The sequence below is a fragment of the Lagopus leucura genome, unplaced genomic scaffold (genome assembly GCF_019238085.1).
Source record: "Lagopus leucura isolate 7727_CA_CO unplaced genomic scaffold, USGS_WTPT01 Super-Scaffold_100002, whole genome shotgun sequence".
NCBI lineage: Eukaryota > Metazoa > Chordata > Aves > Galliformes > Phasianidae > Lagopus > Lagopus leucura.
Genome location: NW_024962263.1, coordinates 21923532 through 21940970, shown reverse-complemented (window position 1 = coordinate 21940970; position 17439 = coordinate 21923532). Strand labels below are relative to the sequence as shown.

The 17439-nt window shown below is 39.3% G+C and overlaps 1 protein-coding gene across 5 annotated transcripts in view; it reads right to left on the bottom strand.

Annotated features, from left to right (window-relative positions):
• Nucleotides 1-10205: 10205 nt before the first annotated feature.
• Nucleotides 10206-17439, bottom strand: part of CTNND2 (catenin delta 2) — a 619837-nt gene continuing 612603 nt past the window's right edge. For all 5 annotated transcript variants that reach the window (XM_042869378.1, XM_042869380.1, XM_042869382.1 and 2 more), the window contains 2 exons: nt 14621-14694; nt 10206-12052 (listed from right to left, as the gene is read on the bottom strand). In XM_042869378.1, coding sequence (XP_042725312.1) covers nt 11792-12052; nt 14621-14694 — 335 coding nt within the window. In that variant the 3' untranslated portion in view covers nt 10206-11791. The remainder of the gene's footprint in view (nt 12053-14620; nt 14695-17439) is intronic.

Here is a 17439-nt window from a genome sequence, read left to right as displayed (position 1 = left end):
GAGTGGAGTGGAGTGGAGTGGAGTGGAGTGGAGTGGAGTGGAGTGGAGTGGAGTGGAGTGGAGTGGAGGGAGTAAGAGAATATCCTGAGTTGGAAGGCACCCACTGGTACTCCCAGACCAGATCTGCAGATACAGAATGGTATGTCAGGTGTTAGATATTCTCATGACATTTTTGTTTTACAGACATCTGTAGAAAAACCTCTGAAACAGAACACAGTCTTCAAGCAGTTAACCCTGTGACTATTTACTGCCTTGTTAGCTCTGCAGTCAGTTATATATTACTTTAGTCTCTGTAGTTATTTTCTCTAATGTTAATCTGTCAGTTGGTGTCAAAAGCTGTGGACTACACTCACACTGTTTTTCTATGGGAAGAAACAATTCTTTAATGTACAAATCTGAGAAGCAAAGTTGAATTTAGTCAGCATAACCTTGAATGAAGGAATGGCTTTTATGAAAAACTCAAGGTTATAGTTCTGTTTCTAAACAGTGATGAAAAATCTTAATCCTTTAGAACAAATAAATAGGAAGATCATTTCCTTTTGAAAAATAAATTGTTTTTGCATGGGATATTTACAAAAAATGGGAGGTAAACTAGTGGGAGGGACAATATCTAGAATCTGAACAGCAATTCTGATAAAGGATACAGCCTCAGCTATTACTCATTTTATTGGACAAAATGCACAAACTCTAGTCAGTGTGATAAAACAGCCCATCCTTACACACACATTGTAAGAATCCATCTGGAAAATAAAAGAAAGTCTATTTTTCTACTAAGTGCATCAGCAAATACAACTGGCGTCAGATATGCTGCTACATGTGTTGCCATGGAGTGAAAGCAGTGAAGATTGACGTGGGATGATTCTTCATATGTTGAAATGCGTGCTCAGGCAAGGAAGATTTTCTAGTAAGACTGAATTCCCTCCAGGAATGAAAAGCAATACTGGCCTACTGAGATTTATAAAAACACTCTTAGACCAGACCTTGTCAATGTGCTTTTAAAAAAAACCTACACATATCTATTGCAAAAGCTCAATTTAAAATTTGTCCTAATTCCAAGCATACTCATCCAGCCTACATCACATTGGCGACAGAACAAGAGATGCTTCCTGCAATAAGATGTTTCCTGGACTTCCTTGATTGGAGGACCAAATGATTTCTGGAACTAAGCATTATCCAAAGCAAAGGGCTTTAGGCTGTAAAAATCAGTTTTAGAACACCATTTCTATGAAGATAATTACAACAGTTTTACAAAAATTAGTGCTCCAGAATCTTTTGATTCGATCTTATAAAATTGATCACGCTTTATATCTGATGTTTTTGGAAAGCAACAGAAAGCCAGTTATGCATTATTTTATTATTGCTGTAAGTTGTAAATGACTTTAGTGAACTAGTAGAAATTACAGAGAATTATTATTTTTCCAGAAAAATCAATAGAATACATATTTTGCTACTTAGCTCTATCATCATAAAGGAAATTAGTAAATAATGCCAAAAAAAACCCTCAACCCCAAACACATAGAAATAGTGAGAATCATCCTTTTAGGGGACAACAACAGCAGCATAAAAAGTACAAAGAATAAGAATAGTATTTTGTTTTGTCTGTCCACGCTGAATTCTTTCTTTATTTTAAAGTACCTGTGTCAGCTTCAGCCAGACATAGTCAAGGGATCTTCTTATTCTGCTTTTAGAAAATGGAAGTCAAGAAGCAATGTTGAATACAGGAAACCAACCCTCGCTGACGAACAATATTTTGTCACTTGAGACCTTCCATCCTGAGATAATCTTAAACAGGGCTTCTTTTCCCCAGACCAAGGTCTTTTCCTGTCACCTTGCAGCATGAAACAGTGCCATGTGGCATTTTCCTTCCCTGAAAGTTTCTAATTTTATTAAATCTAATCCTGAATTAACAGATGTCCTCAAGGAATTTTTCATTTTCATCAGTGTAAGCCTAAACCAAAGTTGAGGGGCTCAGTGATTCTGACAGCTGAGATCTGACTAAAGCAAGATCTTATTAAAATAACCTTTGAAGTCTTTAACTAAAAACTCACTATTGCAGGTATGCTAGTGATGAGCAACTCAACTTCTGGTAGATTTTCATTTTTGAATGGGCACAGATGTTTTGCAGGTCTTGTCCCTGGCAATGCTATACAACAATCACTTGTCAGTACCTCTTGATCATTGGTGTACTTTTAGCAGTTCTTATACGTGTGAAGAACAGTCACACATTCAAAGCTAAGTTAATTTTCCCTATAAAATCTTGCCAGGCCTGGGAAATGTCAAACTGGACCTCCTTGTTTGCAGAACCTCCTCTGATGGTATTCAATCAGTGGGAGAAAAGCAATCCCCCTTGCAAGGTTTACTATTAACCAGGTCTTTTCCCTGCTGGTTCATTGGCTTGTGAGCACATCCACACTCTGCAACGCTTACCAGATTGGCCTCATATGCAGCCCATGTGCTCCTTTCCTCAGTCAATGCCTCAATATACAGCTGCTTAATTGGTTATACTTTATTCCTCCTGTGTCTGGATGGAGATTTTTACTCATAATTACTGTAGACACCAGGCAGTTGTGCACGACTCAGCAAAACCTTGTCTGAGACACATAAATAATAAGACGGCTACAGAAAGATGAATAGCAGACTTGCTGCCTCAGAAGTTTCTGGGATGATTTTTGCAAATACTGCTAAAATATGTTAAAGACCAGACAAATCCAGGCAAGACCCAAGGCGTAATACAGTCTGTTATTGTTAGAAGGCTTAAATGTTACTATTAATAAAAAGAATGATTTCTCCTAATACAGTTATGGGCTAACTGCCTTTCCAACCTCAGCCTGTCTCTGTGCCTGGATCCTCCATGTTTCTCAGCTTTTGCTCCTTGGCCTCCCCTGAAGGCTGTGTCCCTGCCTTGCTGTATGCCTTTCCAGGATGAGGGCAGCTCATGACACTGCAAATAGCTTCAGAACCTACACTTTGCAAGCCTCTTTCAATTGCAGTAGGGCAGTTTCTTGCCTCAGGCCATCCCTGCTTCTTTGGTTACAAACTCTCCTCTGGTTTGCAGTCTGCATTTACTTTTTTTTTTTCTTTCTTTTTTTTTTTTTTTTCAGAAATGCCTTGCAAACACAATGAAATTACAGTAATTTCAGCTATATATGTCTGTCCACTGGTCATTATATTTGTCCTTCTCTCCACTCCATGTTCATTGAATATATCTCCATTTTACAGAACACAATAGCAGAATCACCAAGGTGGTGAAGACCTCTAAGGTCATCTAGTCCAGTTGTCCATCTACCACCACCATGCCCACTAAACCATGTCCCTCAGTGCCACATCTCTATGTTTCTTGAACACCTCCAGGGACAGTGACTCCACAATTTCCCTGAGCAGCCTGTTCCAATACCTCACCTCTCTTCCTGAGAAGAATTTTTTCCTAATATCCGACCTCAACCTCCCTGGCACAACTTGAGGCCATTCCTTCTCATCCTATCACTGTTACCTCAGAGGAGAGCTGACTCCCACCTCTCGACAACCTCCTGTAGCTCTTTTTCCCCTCTGGAATAATTTTGCAGGTAGGACTGTGTTTATGCCTCAGCCACTGGATCCATCCATATGGCACAGAAGAGAGAGTATCACCTAGTACATCTTTGTTAATAGCATCTGAATTACCTGATGTTTCCAGTGACTTGCCTAAGCTGAAACTGCCCTAACTTGTTCCTGCTGTAAACAAACAAACAAACAAACAAAAACCCAAAACAACAACAACAACAAAAACCCCAAACCGAAACATCTTATATTGCTTTTTGGCCAAAATCCCTTATTAAACTGTATGGGAAGCCATACACCAAGAAAACAACAGCTAAGATATCTCTAAACAGTTTTATGTGCCCCCAATCCCAGTTCTAGAGTGAGTTTACATCAGGTTGCTGTGTTGATGGATGCTCCATGGACAGCATTGCTAGTGTGCTGCAAGAGGGGCTCTGCCCCATTTCCCCACTGCCCTAACTAAGCTCGCTTTGCTGTCAGCATACTGAGATACTTTCTTCCCTTTTGACTTCCCAGACACATCCCCGCTTGCTAAGAGCTGATAAAAATACTGCTTGCAGTGCTGTGGTGGCTCTTTGGTGGATGGCCTTGTGATGGGCAGTGAGGGCTAGCAGCAATGCAGAGAGTAAACCCTGGGAGTAAAGAGTTCCAGTCTTTCTGAGATAATTTATGGTTTCTGGATGGGCTATTGGAAACACAGTAAAACACTGTACAGTTTATTTCCCAGTTTTTATAACCCTTAGTTCAGCAGGTGAGGTTCAGCTGTGGTTGAAGCTGTTCTGGTTTATAAAACTGCTTTTATTTTTAAAGTCAAAGTTTATACAGCAGATTAAACTCTGGTGTAGCAGTTCTGAGACAAATGGCAGCCATCATTTTGTCACTTGAGGAAGAAGCTCCAAAATCTTCCTTTTAATCAGTACTTTTTAAACTTTAAATTTGCATTAACTACGTATGCACACCATTAACTATATCTGGGATATCTATCTACCCCACTAGATATGAAATTTCATAGTCTACTATATTGCATTATTCATAATAAAATCATGGTATTAAATCAGATCTTTATCTTAGCTTACATATAAATCATACTTTAGGAAGGCATCACAATTTGTCTCAATCTTTTTTCAGTTGTATATATATTAACATAACATGCCCTTTTACTCAAATTACATTCCACAGATTATTACCTCAAAATGTTTATTGCCCTAGGCTTTAATTATGAAAATAAAAACCACCACCAACAAAAATACAACTGTGGGAAGGGAACCTACATTTTTTGCCTGTGTTAAAAACTGCAACTGTAATTCACCTGGTGTCTGGCTGTGCACTCATTAAGGTGCTATAAGACTATGCATGTTTAAAGGATCCAGGCTTTTATTTAAAAACCCAGTTAAATGCAAATTTTTTTCAGGGCACATCATCATCTGTTTCTTCTAAACACTTTTTTTTTTTCCACTGTCACTGATAAGCTGTGATTGCAACAGTGGAACAAGTTGCTGAAACGCAAGCATTGGCTCTGCACCAGGTGTTGGTAATTGGAGTGGATCGCAATGACCATTATGTTACTCAAAGGGGCCCAGAGGGAAAAAATGCCATTTTTTGGAATGTATTTTCTCTTCATGTCTAGGCACAGGCAGAAATAAAAGCAACAGGAAACATCTTTCAAATATTGTATATAATTCAAATTCTGTCTTCCCATCACCCCAGTAAAAATTCAAACCTATGGTAGCTTAAAGAAAAAGGTTTCTTTCATTCTTTCATTCTTTTTTCTTTTTTCTTTTTTCTTTTTTCTTTTCTTTTCTTTTTTTTTTTCCCAGAGGGAAAAAGAATATAAATGCTTTGATGTCAAATAGAGGCTATAGAATCACAGAATCATAGAATTGTTTGAGTTGGAAGGGACCCTTAAAGGCCATCTAGCCCAACTCCCTGCAATGAACGGAGACACCTACAGCTCGATCAGGTTGCTCAGAGCCCTGTCCAACCTGACCTTGAGTGCCTCCAAGGACAGAGTACCCATCACCTCTCTCAGCAAGCTGTTCCTGTGCCTCACCACCCTCACTGTAAAAAACTTCTTCCTCACATCCATTCTAAATCCTCCCTCTTTTAGTTTGAAACCATTTCCCCTCTTCCTGTCATCACAGACCCTGCCAAAGAATCTGTCTACTTCTTTCCTGTAGCTCCCCTTCAGATACTGAAAGGCCGCTATCAGGGCACCTCGCAGCCTTCTCTTCTCCAGGCTAAACAGCCCCAGCTCTCTCAGCCATAGGAGAGGTGTTCCATCCCTTGGATCATTTTTGTGGCCCTCCTTTTGATGTGTTCCAACAGACCCATGTCTCTCCTGTACTGAGGAATTCCCATCCGGATGCAGTACTCTGGGTAAGGCCTCAGCAGCACAGAGTAATAATCAATTGTGTCTGTATGCAGCAGCCTGAGTTCTGTCACAAATTTATTCTTCAGCCTTGGTGTTTTTAGTCATTAGCATTTTCTGCCCGTATATAATGCTCACGTACAGTGACTAAATTCTTGAAAAAGCAACCCTCATAGCTACTGGGATATGTGTAAATGAAAAGCCTTATGTGCATGAATACTTTAACTGAATTTGTGAAAACCAGTGCATCAACATGTGGCTGCTATTTTGCTTTCCTAGACTAAGCAGCAGGTTTCTTACCTGAGAAAGAAAGGTATTTCAATGTCTGAAACTGCCCATCAGGCTGCTCAAACTAACTGCACCTATCAGTCATTGCGAGTACTTCTTATCCAAGCCAACCTCTTAAAAGAGTGAAAATAAAATTACAGAGCCAAAGGCTATACAGTAAATTTTGACATGTGCCAGGAAACAACTTTTTTCTTCTTTCAGCTTCTTGTGCACTGCAGCCTTCAGTGTGGTGCTTGGGATGGCCTTGGTGCTTTCATCCTTTGATGGCTGCGCCCACAATCTTTGACTGTTTTCACTTTGGGCCTGACACATGGTTGAAAGTTGCTGAAAGTCTTACAGGCACTTCTGTGGGCTTTAAACTGAGGTGTGAGCTAAAGGCTTCGTCTTTACAAGAGGTTAGCATGTGATGTCTTCTGGGAAACCAGTGCCTACAGAGGAAGGAAACTGCTATTAAAACTGCATTAAAAGTACAAAAGTAAGCTTGAAAGTGAATCAGTTTTAGAGTATTGCATAGCCTTGGTGTCTTGCAAGAGGGTCTTGCCTGGCCAGCACCATCCTCAGGCATGGGAGTAGTAGAGGGTCGTGGTGTACAGATCTGAATGGTGTGGTCCTCTCAAGATAGTGCAAAACTCAGGGGAGCACTTGGGAGAAGAAATAGCTTGAAGTGTTTGTGCTGGATGGACCCTTGGCCTGGGCCTCAGAAGACTTAATGCTGGAGGTGCTCGTAATGCAGGTGTATCAACAGATCAGACAGCCACTGCTCATCTCCTGGTCTTTTCCCAGCAGTGCCTCCTTTAAGTCAGTGGCAGCTGCAGACCTAGATCCTCTTAGCCTGGGGCAAGCAGGAAACTCAGATATCCCACTTTCAGAATAAGGTGGCTTTAGACCACTGCTTAAGAGCTGTAGAGTCCTCTGGAAAATGAAGCAGAGCACATAGCACAGTCTTTTAGGAGCTGTTGATCTCACCTGCCTCAGGGGAAAACACTGGGCTTTGAGTTGCAAGTGGTAGGAACTGCTTCTCCACCAGCTTAGAATCAGGCACATCTATACCAGCTATTGCCCAGTAAAGGGCTTTTTCAGGCTGAGGTCTTGATAGGGTTGTGCCTGTGTGCACACCATCCCTGTACCTGTTGGGGAGATGGCACTGCCACTGAGGATGGCAGCACAGAATGGTGGTGGGGTTTGCAGAGTTCCCTGTTTTAGGTTTCTAGTTTCTTTTTTGACATGTAGTCTTTGACCAAGAGTAATTCCCCTCCTGTCTTAGCAGCTTGTGGTACTGCCCTTGTGCCCAGCAGGCTCTGCTCTTGGCTTGTTGCTTAGAACTATGTAGCTAGATGTGCCCGGAGGAGAACGGTGATTCCCTCTCTTTGCTAGAAGACAGCTTTGTGTCCAGCATGTTGCTGCTTTCGGCTATTCAGTTTATTAGCAATATCAGTGCACAACACACTTTCCGGCCCCATTTCACAGTTAGTCATTATGGGTGTGCACGTGTCTGCATGTACAAACTGTGCTTCTGTATGCTTATGCCCCTTGTTTTTTTCCTCCCCCAACCCAGACTGCTGCCTTCACCACCACCGTCTCCTCTTCCCAGTCCCTATGCTACCAGCAGTAACACCCAGCTGAGAACTCTTTCTATCTGTCATCAGGAGAGGGTGAGTAACATGGGTGGAGGAGCTGAGAAAGCCTCCCTTGCAGCACTTGTCCTTGTACAGCAGCCTATGCTGTGTCAAGGTAGAAAAAAAAGTCTGCCTTCCTAATTTTGGTTGTAAGCCTCCCTTCAGAGACACTTTTGTAGTCTGAAGCAGCCTAGCCCCAGGAAACACTTATTCCCACCTGCTGCATGTATGGCCTGCCAGGATCCCTGGCAATGCACAACTGAATTAGTGTCTTTCTCTGAGTATTTTGACCATAGTCTACATAACACTGGGGCCAAGTTTGTATTTTTTAATGTTCCCATCCAGTGTCCTTGAGTGCTACCGCTCAAGCCTCAGTTAAGGATGAATAAGGTGTTGACAATGTTCTCAGAAATGCCTTTCCCCTTTGCTTGCTTTTTGAAGTTGTGCTCATAAACCTGTTTTGGGGGGTGGCGGCAGCACATGATGTGAGAGATTATTAATATTCAATCAGTTTTTAAAATATGTGACTTGCAGGGGAGTTGTTGGATGTGTGAAGTTGGGAATCAACATATGGAGACAATTTCTGATTGTAAACATACTGCACTATGACCAGCAATTCTCCACAATACAGTAGGATTTATTAATAGAAAATATGTCAATATGAGTTTGTCTTTGTACATGTTAGCAACATGTACAGTGAAACACATTTTTTCTCACTCTATATTGTTATAGTTCTTTTTGTGTTATTTGACATAACCACTTATATTTTGGGCTTAAATATGTTATTTGTCAAAATGTACTTTCAGTGTTAATATACCTTTAAAATCATAGTTTATCATTTAAATATTGAATTCATATTATTTTTTCAAATCAATATTGCTCATGTTAGTGCAAATTTGTTAATCTTGAGATAGGTTAACCATTCCTGCCAGACCATAAACAGCATTTAATAAAACAGTGAGATTTATCAAGGTCTACACAGCTGATCAAGATTCTAATACGAAGCTTGTTAAAAAAAAAAATAATCTGACATTTGACAGTACATCAATTGCATTTTATACATTTTTTGGAACAGTTTGGTTTCTTCTCTATTTCTGTGTTTTATCTAGTACAAGAATGAAGGGAACAGCAATAGGTAATGATACTTTCCTCAGTACTAAAGAGAATGCATCATGACATATCCTGCTTCAGTATGGCAGCAGTGTTGGATTTCCAAGCCTGGAAGAGAAGCCAGGTAATTCCACACCGTCTCAAAATGCAGTACAGCAAGAATGAACAACGGTAGTAGGAGCACTTGCCACTACAGAAGAATGGAAACAAAGCAACACAAACTATAGACGAAAGATATTTTATGCCACTTCATTGGTCCAAAATGTTTCACTTGAGCAATGGTCAACATTTGACTGCAATTAGTTTTCTGAGAGGAGCTGCAAGGGGGCAATGTGGGCATTTTAGTAGTTTGAAGAACAGAAATAAATCCAACTTACAATAAATTTCTGTCTAAAGAACTTTAACTAGAACCACGGGTGCCTTTGGCCTGTTTGTGGTCCTGCGGCTGGAGGCCTGCACGGATCTGGTGGTTATCAGACAGGCAAGAAGAACTTCAAGTTGAGAGTGACATTCTTTATTAAAAAAAAAGCTTTTATACTGAAAATGTGCTTTGTTCAAAAGAGCACTGCAAATGTCACTTATCTTATTAAAATCAATGTAATAAATAAAATATAAACAACTTGTGTCCAAAACTATGAATAATATTTTCATCTACCTCACTATACATCTGGCCCACTGTGCCCCTCCCACCCACCCTTTTTTAAATGTTTTAAAATTTTTTTTGCATGCGATTTTTTTCCCCCTGTTTACTACAAAGAGCAGATAAGGTTACATATCGTACACTGGGAAAAGCTGCCAAAAAGATTAAACTCTAGTCCTAGATTATCGAAAAACCAATTCTACGTCACAACATCCTCCCGCACCAACTACTCGGTCTGCGTCCTACGGAGCAGGTGATGGTTTGTGAGAGACTTTTCCCCCTGCACACAGCCAAAGTGTGCCAGGTGATGGTGAGACTACTACACTGACTAACCACAGAAATGTTTGCAACCTAAAACAAATTCCTTAATTGTAACTGAAGCAATTTACAACTACTCCTTTTGTGTTGGGTCTTATTCTGTGGAAACTGTATGACAAACTCTTGGCTGAATGAAAGAAATGCTAGATTCTTTTTTGTTTTTAATTTTTTAACTTCTAGAATCCCAAAAGCTAATATTAGCCCAGCTATTCTGGACTCCCAGCCTAGTTTCCTTTCATTTCCTTTTTATTTTTTTGTTTTATTTTTTCAAAAAAAGTCTCTTCTCCTTTTTTTTTTTTTTTTTTTTTTTTTTTTTTTTTTTTTTAAACGGTTTTATTTTAAATGCACAGAAATGGTCAGTATCTTTCATATTTGAGGAATGTGTTTTGGGCGTTGGGTTTTCTTTTTGGTATGGGTTAAAGTAAATGATTGTCCTAATGGTTCATGAGTTGGACCCTTCTGTAGCCTGAAGAGTTTGGGCACTCCAGGCTTTAGCCTGCTGGGTCTTGGTTTTCCATTCCCCCAGGGAGATGGCAAGATCAAACTCTCTCCCTTGAGCACTTGCTGGTTGGTGGATGGAAAGTAATGACATTTCCTTCCTCAAGAGAAGATCAAGAGATGCTATTTTAAAGGAAATGGCACCTGAGGGTGAAGGACTCAATGAAAAATATCCTACAACCCCTTCCTTTGCGAGTATGTGGCCTAACAATTTTCAATTGCTATCTATGGTTAATAAAGTGAGTAAGAGAAAGCACATACTGGAGTTTCCACTGTTTAAAAAAACTGAAAATCAAACAAAAACTGAAGCTTGAACGAGGAAAACATTGGATGAAAATAGGTTTTATACCACACAAACGCACACACTCAAACACATACACACACACACACAGAATACTATGCATACGTGGACACACACGAGTAAGAATGTATATTTGTATGGTAGATTCTTGGAAATAGACATTCTTAGCAAATATGGATGACAGATCAATTGTAATTTATTTTCTTTTAACACTGTATCATCATAAAGAAAACTGGTATAAATGAAAAAAATCTATTTCAAATATCTACATCTAAAATTTTAGGCAGTGAAAAAGCACTTTGTTGACAAGGAGTGTGGAATGATGAATGTTAATTGTCAGAAACTGCTGAATGCCTTTTTTTTTAGTTGCCACAAACAAATTCACATATCAGAACGAACAATACTGCTAAATATTCCTTTTTGTTTGTTTTTTTTTTTTCTTTTTCTTTTTTTTTTTTTTTTTGTTAAAACGCACTGGGGAAAAGAAAAACAAAAAACTGGAAATTCATACATCTTTCAAAATTTGAAATTGAAGCAATATTTAGAACCATAGATGAAGAAACACTGTGGCATTGGTGTAATATACACAATGCACTTGTTTTTTTTATCTGTAATGTACATCAAATACTTTACAACAATGCATTAACAAAAGGCAAGAAACATCTTGCTGTACAGAGGAAACCCCAAATGCAACTTGAAGCCTAGAGTCACAATGAATGAGGATATTAAACAAAGTGTGAGAAGCTGTTCCCCATAAAGTATGTACGCTGCTCAGTTACTTGTGCTTAACTCTTGACCCACATCCACTGTCATAATCTCCCTCCTTCTCCCAGCCACATTCAATACACAGCAACAAACTTAAGACTCTACTGGCCAACCCTAAAGTTGTCCTACACTGTAAAATATATATATAGTATATATATTTCTTTCTAATTACTCCAAGGTTTAGCTTTCATTTCTTTTAGCCTTCTAAAAAAATCTCTTAATTTTTTCCACACTGGTTATCTGGGCCTTCCTATGGAACAGGCTTTAACAAACTAAATTTGCAGGAAAAAAATGTCTTGTGGTATGCATGCACATGCACAGTTCCTGGAGCTTTTCTATCTGCCCAAGTCTCAAACCCAGGAGTCGGGAGAGGCTGGATAGTGGCTTGTTTCATAGTTAAGTTCACTATAGGGACGAGCAGCTGAATAGAAGTCGACGTAGTTGCCAGTTGACTTTAGTCCCAGGTGCATGTTGTATTCACTTGCAGGTGGACGATGATGCACTTGGTCCTCAAAGAAGGACTCATCATAGTTTCTGGTTGAATTCTGAAACGGCTGATATGGTTCGTAATCTTTTCTGCTGGGCTCCTGTGGAACTGGCTGTGTTGAAACCTGAAAGACAGCAACATCCGCACCTCTTAGATACAATTTTCTGTGGGCAGGAGGGAAGAAAGAGTGAATCTCATTCTACGTTCACCGTGCTGGAAATGGAAACTTGGTCATTACTTAACCAGTGCCCGAAGTAGCACTTAGAAGTGAATTAATTCCACAGCTCTGCCTTGTCATTATATTCTTTACACTTTCATTTATTATTTCATTTTACTGCTGCTAACAGATGCTGGTTTATTTCAAATGTAGTTAAAATCTGGTTCTGAGCAGTGCTGCTCACAGTAACTTTTAGTAAACATCATCTGTATACAGCTTTCTGACTACTTTGCAGCTATACAGTGCAAATATTGGTGGTAAAAATTCATTTCAGAAGAATCTGAACGGACAGTGTACACACTCCAATATGCTTAACATTTGCAACTTCCTTTGCCACAGATGAGACTGGGTGACACCGTTAAGAACTAAGTATAGCCTTCAGGGCACTGACATGAGAACATTTCAGACTAAGTCCCCTGGCATGCATTCTGCTACTGTTAAGTTGAAACAATTTCTTACCACTGCCTTGACACTTCATGCTGACAGTCTTGAGTTGCTACATTCCAGTAAGTTGCCTTGAGCTTGAAATATTAATGATATACAGAAAAAAGACTCAGGTGGACCCCTAATCTAAGTTTGCCATTAATTTTTTTTTTTTTTTTTTTTTGACAGCCCTAGTGAATCTCTGTTTTGATATTTGGGACTTAATAGAAATCTGAAAATTATAATCATTTGTCAAGTATCTTAGTGGAACACTATCTTTCACTCTGCCATCTCCATGAAGATTGGGCAGGCTTTGTGACTGCAAAATGACATGGTCTTTCAATCCTCAAATGCTGTCTTTTCCAGCGAGCCAATGTCAGTATCAGAAGACTTTTTGCCAAACCTGCAGACTATGCATGAGTTTGCCATGTTCCTTGAAGAAGATGGGCACAATTGCATTGCTATGTCCCAAACTGTTGGCTACTCTTTCAAAATGTCTGTATGGGACTCTATGAGTAACTTGCAAAAGACAGTCAGTGTTCACTACCTTTAACAGCCCTGCAAGTGACCTTACAGCACTGGTCAGAAGATCAAAATGGCAAAAGGGAGCATAACAACTCTATTTTCTGTTTCTAGCACCACTTATGTGTAATGCCACATGTTCAAACACAGGTATCTCAATTTGGACAAAAGAGAAAAATTACATACTGAGCAACCTGTTCATAAGCCAGAAGACATAGCCAGTCATATTTTTGAGTAGAAAGAAGACCAAATTAGTATTCTGGGATCCTTTATTAATAGAAACATTATTTATGATAAGTCAATCATAAACCTGACATTTCTTTGAGAAAACAAGTGGAAAAAGGTGGAAAAGTGGTGTTTTCCTTTTGCTCTCACTCTAAAAATCAAATTATTTATGACTGCAGCCTGAGTGCATCAGCTGTTAGAATACCTCATACTCCTCCTTTCCCTAAACACTGTGTTAATTAGAAGGACTTTTCTCTTTAAAGACAATAAAAACAGAAATACCTTGAAGAAGTGCACACAAATATGGTACACCACATGAAATACTGGCTAAATAAAGAGTAAAACCAATACAAGGAACATAGGGGCACAACATCAGAAACTTGCCTTAAGTTTGTGGATTCAGATTGAAATCACATTCATTGAAACTGAAATTTCAGGTAATCTAGTAGAAATTTTCAGGATTTTTTTAATCAGTTCCACCAAATATTCTTTTATTACTCATCATTTGGGTAGTATAGTCAGGCTGCGGTTGGACTTGATCTTTAAGGTCTTTTCCAACCAGAGCAATTCTGTGTTTCTATGTAAAGTGCTTTTCCTAAGTGTTTTTGGCCTCCTACCTCTATTTGAAGAATGATGAACAATGCATAGGGAAGCTGTGAGAATATTCAGGAACTGTGATAATTAATTATAAGATACAGTTGTGGAAAACAATGGAGCTACACATATATACAGACAATGCATATGTACCTGTAGGAGATACAAGGGTACCAGGCCAGGCTTGTCCAGTATACATGTTGCTGATAAAATGCCTTAGCCTGTGAGCCAAACAGTGCCAGAAGTAGCTTTCAATTATATGTTGGATACACTCAAGCAATGAGATGTGAATGCACTTCACCAAGTTTACTGGCACAGGACATCACCAGGTATTTGACAAAGCAGAAGTGCCCATTATGTTAGCTTGGCCCTTGCAGTGCTCATCACACATCCAGAACTTTAAAGGCATGTAGGTCTCAAGCCTCTCTTGATTTCATTATGAGTGAAAGGCCTAGATTCTTTAAATAATTCTTGTGCATCTGCTGTCATAACCTGTTGGACATTTTTGAAACTTGGGCTGAAATTATGCATTAGCATTAAGGATATAACTTGCCTTAGACCAGTGGAATTGCCAGCATATGGTCAAGCATGTGACTCATTTATTCTAACCTAGATCTTTTAATTCTTGTGATATTTTTCATAGTTTCCATACAAAATGTTACACTGGCATCTTGCAATCTAGAACAGCAATATATTAGTTTCCTTACTTACCTGGTTATGTTTGATATCTTCAGCAGGTGCACCATAAGAATTTCTGTACAAAGTTGAGATTCCAGTGTTCTGAGCTGGAGAGAGAGAAACGAAAGAAAAGCAGTTTTACCAGCTGTGGCCTCAAAATAAATTCTTAAGGCTTCATTTAATACTTACATAGTGCTCATTTCCCTTACACAAAAATCTTTAAAAGCATCAGCAGTATTCTATTTTCTTTCTCTCACACTAAACAGTATTAATCTTTGCTCTGGGGTACATATATGTACATGGTAAGCACATTAATGGTAACAGGCACTGTATCATTTACCATCACACATAAATCAACACAATATTTTCATATATAGCTAGCATTCAGTAATATATTCCAGGTTATATGTGGGATTTTGTATAACACATATTGCTGTAAATATTGGGATTAAGAAACATTTAACTCATTTCAGTTCAGTTGAACGTTACTGATCCTGGATTACTTATCCAACAATGCTACTGTTATATTGTGAAATTATTCATGGGAAGACTGATTAAATACAACTGATGAGTTACACAAAAAATAAGCAGTTAAACCAAAGATATTCTGGCCAAGACGGTCTCAAGTCCATGAACTGCAGTAATTTTCTTCTCTAATACCTTACTACTAAAATGCATGGACAAAACTGAGCTACGAGTTTGAAATCAGAAGGGATTCTGAAGACAGGGATGACATTGTATTGTTTTGCAAAGATTACTGAGTACCTGCCTAAAAAAATACATTCAAAACCAAGGATTTTTCTGCAAGGCTTTAACCTTCCCCGATCACCTTGATTTGAGTATCTATCTGAAGCTCAGCTTGCTGATAGAAATGTATGCATTTCTCATGTCTGAAGTTATCTGATGGAAGGATGTCATGTAGATGTGGTGCACACTGTGCTTGCTGGATATGTGTTATTAACTTTCCAGATACTAGAACCAATGACTTGGTAACTGTTACTGTGACTCTCACTATAAAAGCATACACCCAAAAAATAATTTTAAAACTTGAACAGCAGTGAATCAGAGCATCAGTGGAACTGAAACAAGCTGCCCATTCAGCTTCTCTCAGGTCTCTGTGCAACCGTATGAAACCCGAGATGGTTTTAGTACCTTCACAACTCAAAACTTGGAGGGCAGTACTGAAGGGCAGAGATGAAAGCTGGCGGTGGGATCCACGCTGGTCACATCACCAGGAAGAATCACAGCTACTGAAGAAGTAACCACTTTTTCTTCCTTTGGAAACCTGCTAGCATGGATCCCAGCACAGTAAACTGCCTCTGTCATTCTTCCCCAGTCACTCTACCCACTATGGAGAAAGGAATGAATGGCCAGTAATCAAAGCTGACTGTGAAGTGCCCATTCTGATCTCCACATCTGCTACAGGCACCATGCCGAAGCTAAAGCTTTTGACAGAGCTTGGAGCATTATTCCATGTTGCCACTTTACTGATCACAGGTGGTGTTCTTAAAGATCTCCAGGATGATCTTGAAATGGGATGAAGACTGGACCTATATGGTGGGGTGATGATCTTCACCAGCTGGAAAAAAAAAATCAGCCCCCTCCCCGTTTTTTTCACTGTTAGCTAGTTCTTAGTTCTTGATGTGCTGGATGCAGTTACTAAGACAGTGCATAGTCCCATGTAGGAAATGGAGCAGAGATGAACAACACGGAAGTGATGATGTGCTGGACTTTCATAAATGGGGAAGAACTTCTTGTAACGTTTCGTTTTTTTTATGTATATAAATCTAAAGATAAGCATGACTGAAGATCCATACATACAAATTTTTAGACAGGAATGACTGAAAGTACAATACTATTCATAGTTATTTGTCCAGAATAAAGAGCAGTATAAGATGCAAATCTGAGGGTTTTATGGAGAACCTGAAGAAGAACAGCAGACTGGACACATGCTAATTCACAGAGCATTCCCACAAACAATCAGAGAGACTTTTAGGAGGGCCACAGCCTTTCCATCTTTTTATAGGCAACTAAAAGGCCATGTGCCCCTAATAGCCATAATTATTAAAAAAACAGAAGCAGTTCATAGTAGATGCATAGCTCTCAACCACAGTGCTGTGAAATTTGTTGCATGCCACAGGCCAGATGAAGACTTGCAGTCTCCCAGATCACAGATTCCATGATGGAAGAAATGGATAGCCTCTGCATAATGGAAGGTCTGCATTGCTGATTTCACTGCAGTCAAATGCAAGCAAACTGTGGTATTCTTTTCTTAAAGTGATTAAAAGGAGTATAATGACACATCAAATGCTTTGAAATGAATGCCAAGTTCACAAACAAGAAATCTTGGCTTAGTCTAGCTGGGAGGATGAGATAACTCCGTCTCTGTCTTGGAGGAAATGTAAGCCAAGAAATATAGCTGCCAGTAATGCATGCAGCCCCACTCCAGTACCTGCTTCGGAACATGCAGGCAGCATTCCTGTGAACTCCATTCCTGCTGTGCCATACTTCAGTGAGCAGCTGACTCTTGCTGTTCAAAAGCAGGGGGTGAATATAAAAGAAAGAAGGGAGAGGATGAGCCAGATGAAAGGAAAAATATTTGGGTGGCTAGTATCTGATGTTACATGAGTCATCATAGTAAAATGAACCCGGAGAAAGAGAGTTAATCAAATAATTCCCTTTTTAAAACATGGCAAAGGAAAGAGGTACAAAGAGCAGGAGACAGAGGTTTTCCATCAAACACGTTTCCTTACAGAATGGTGAGAATTGTCACTGCAGATAAACCGATTCCAGAATTGATGAGTGTGTGTGTCTGTATTTTATGCAGTATCTAAACAACAGCACGAGATAGT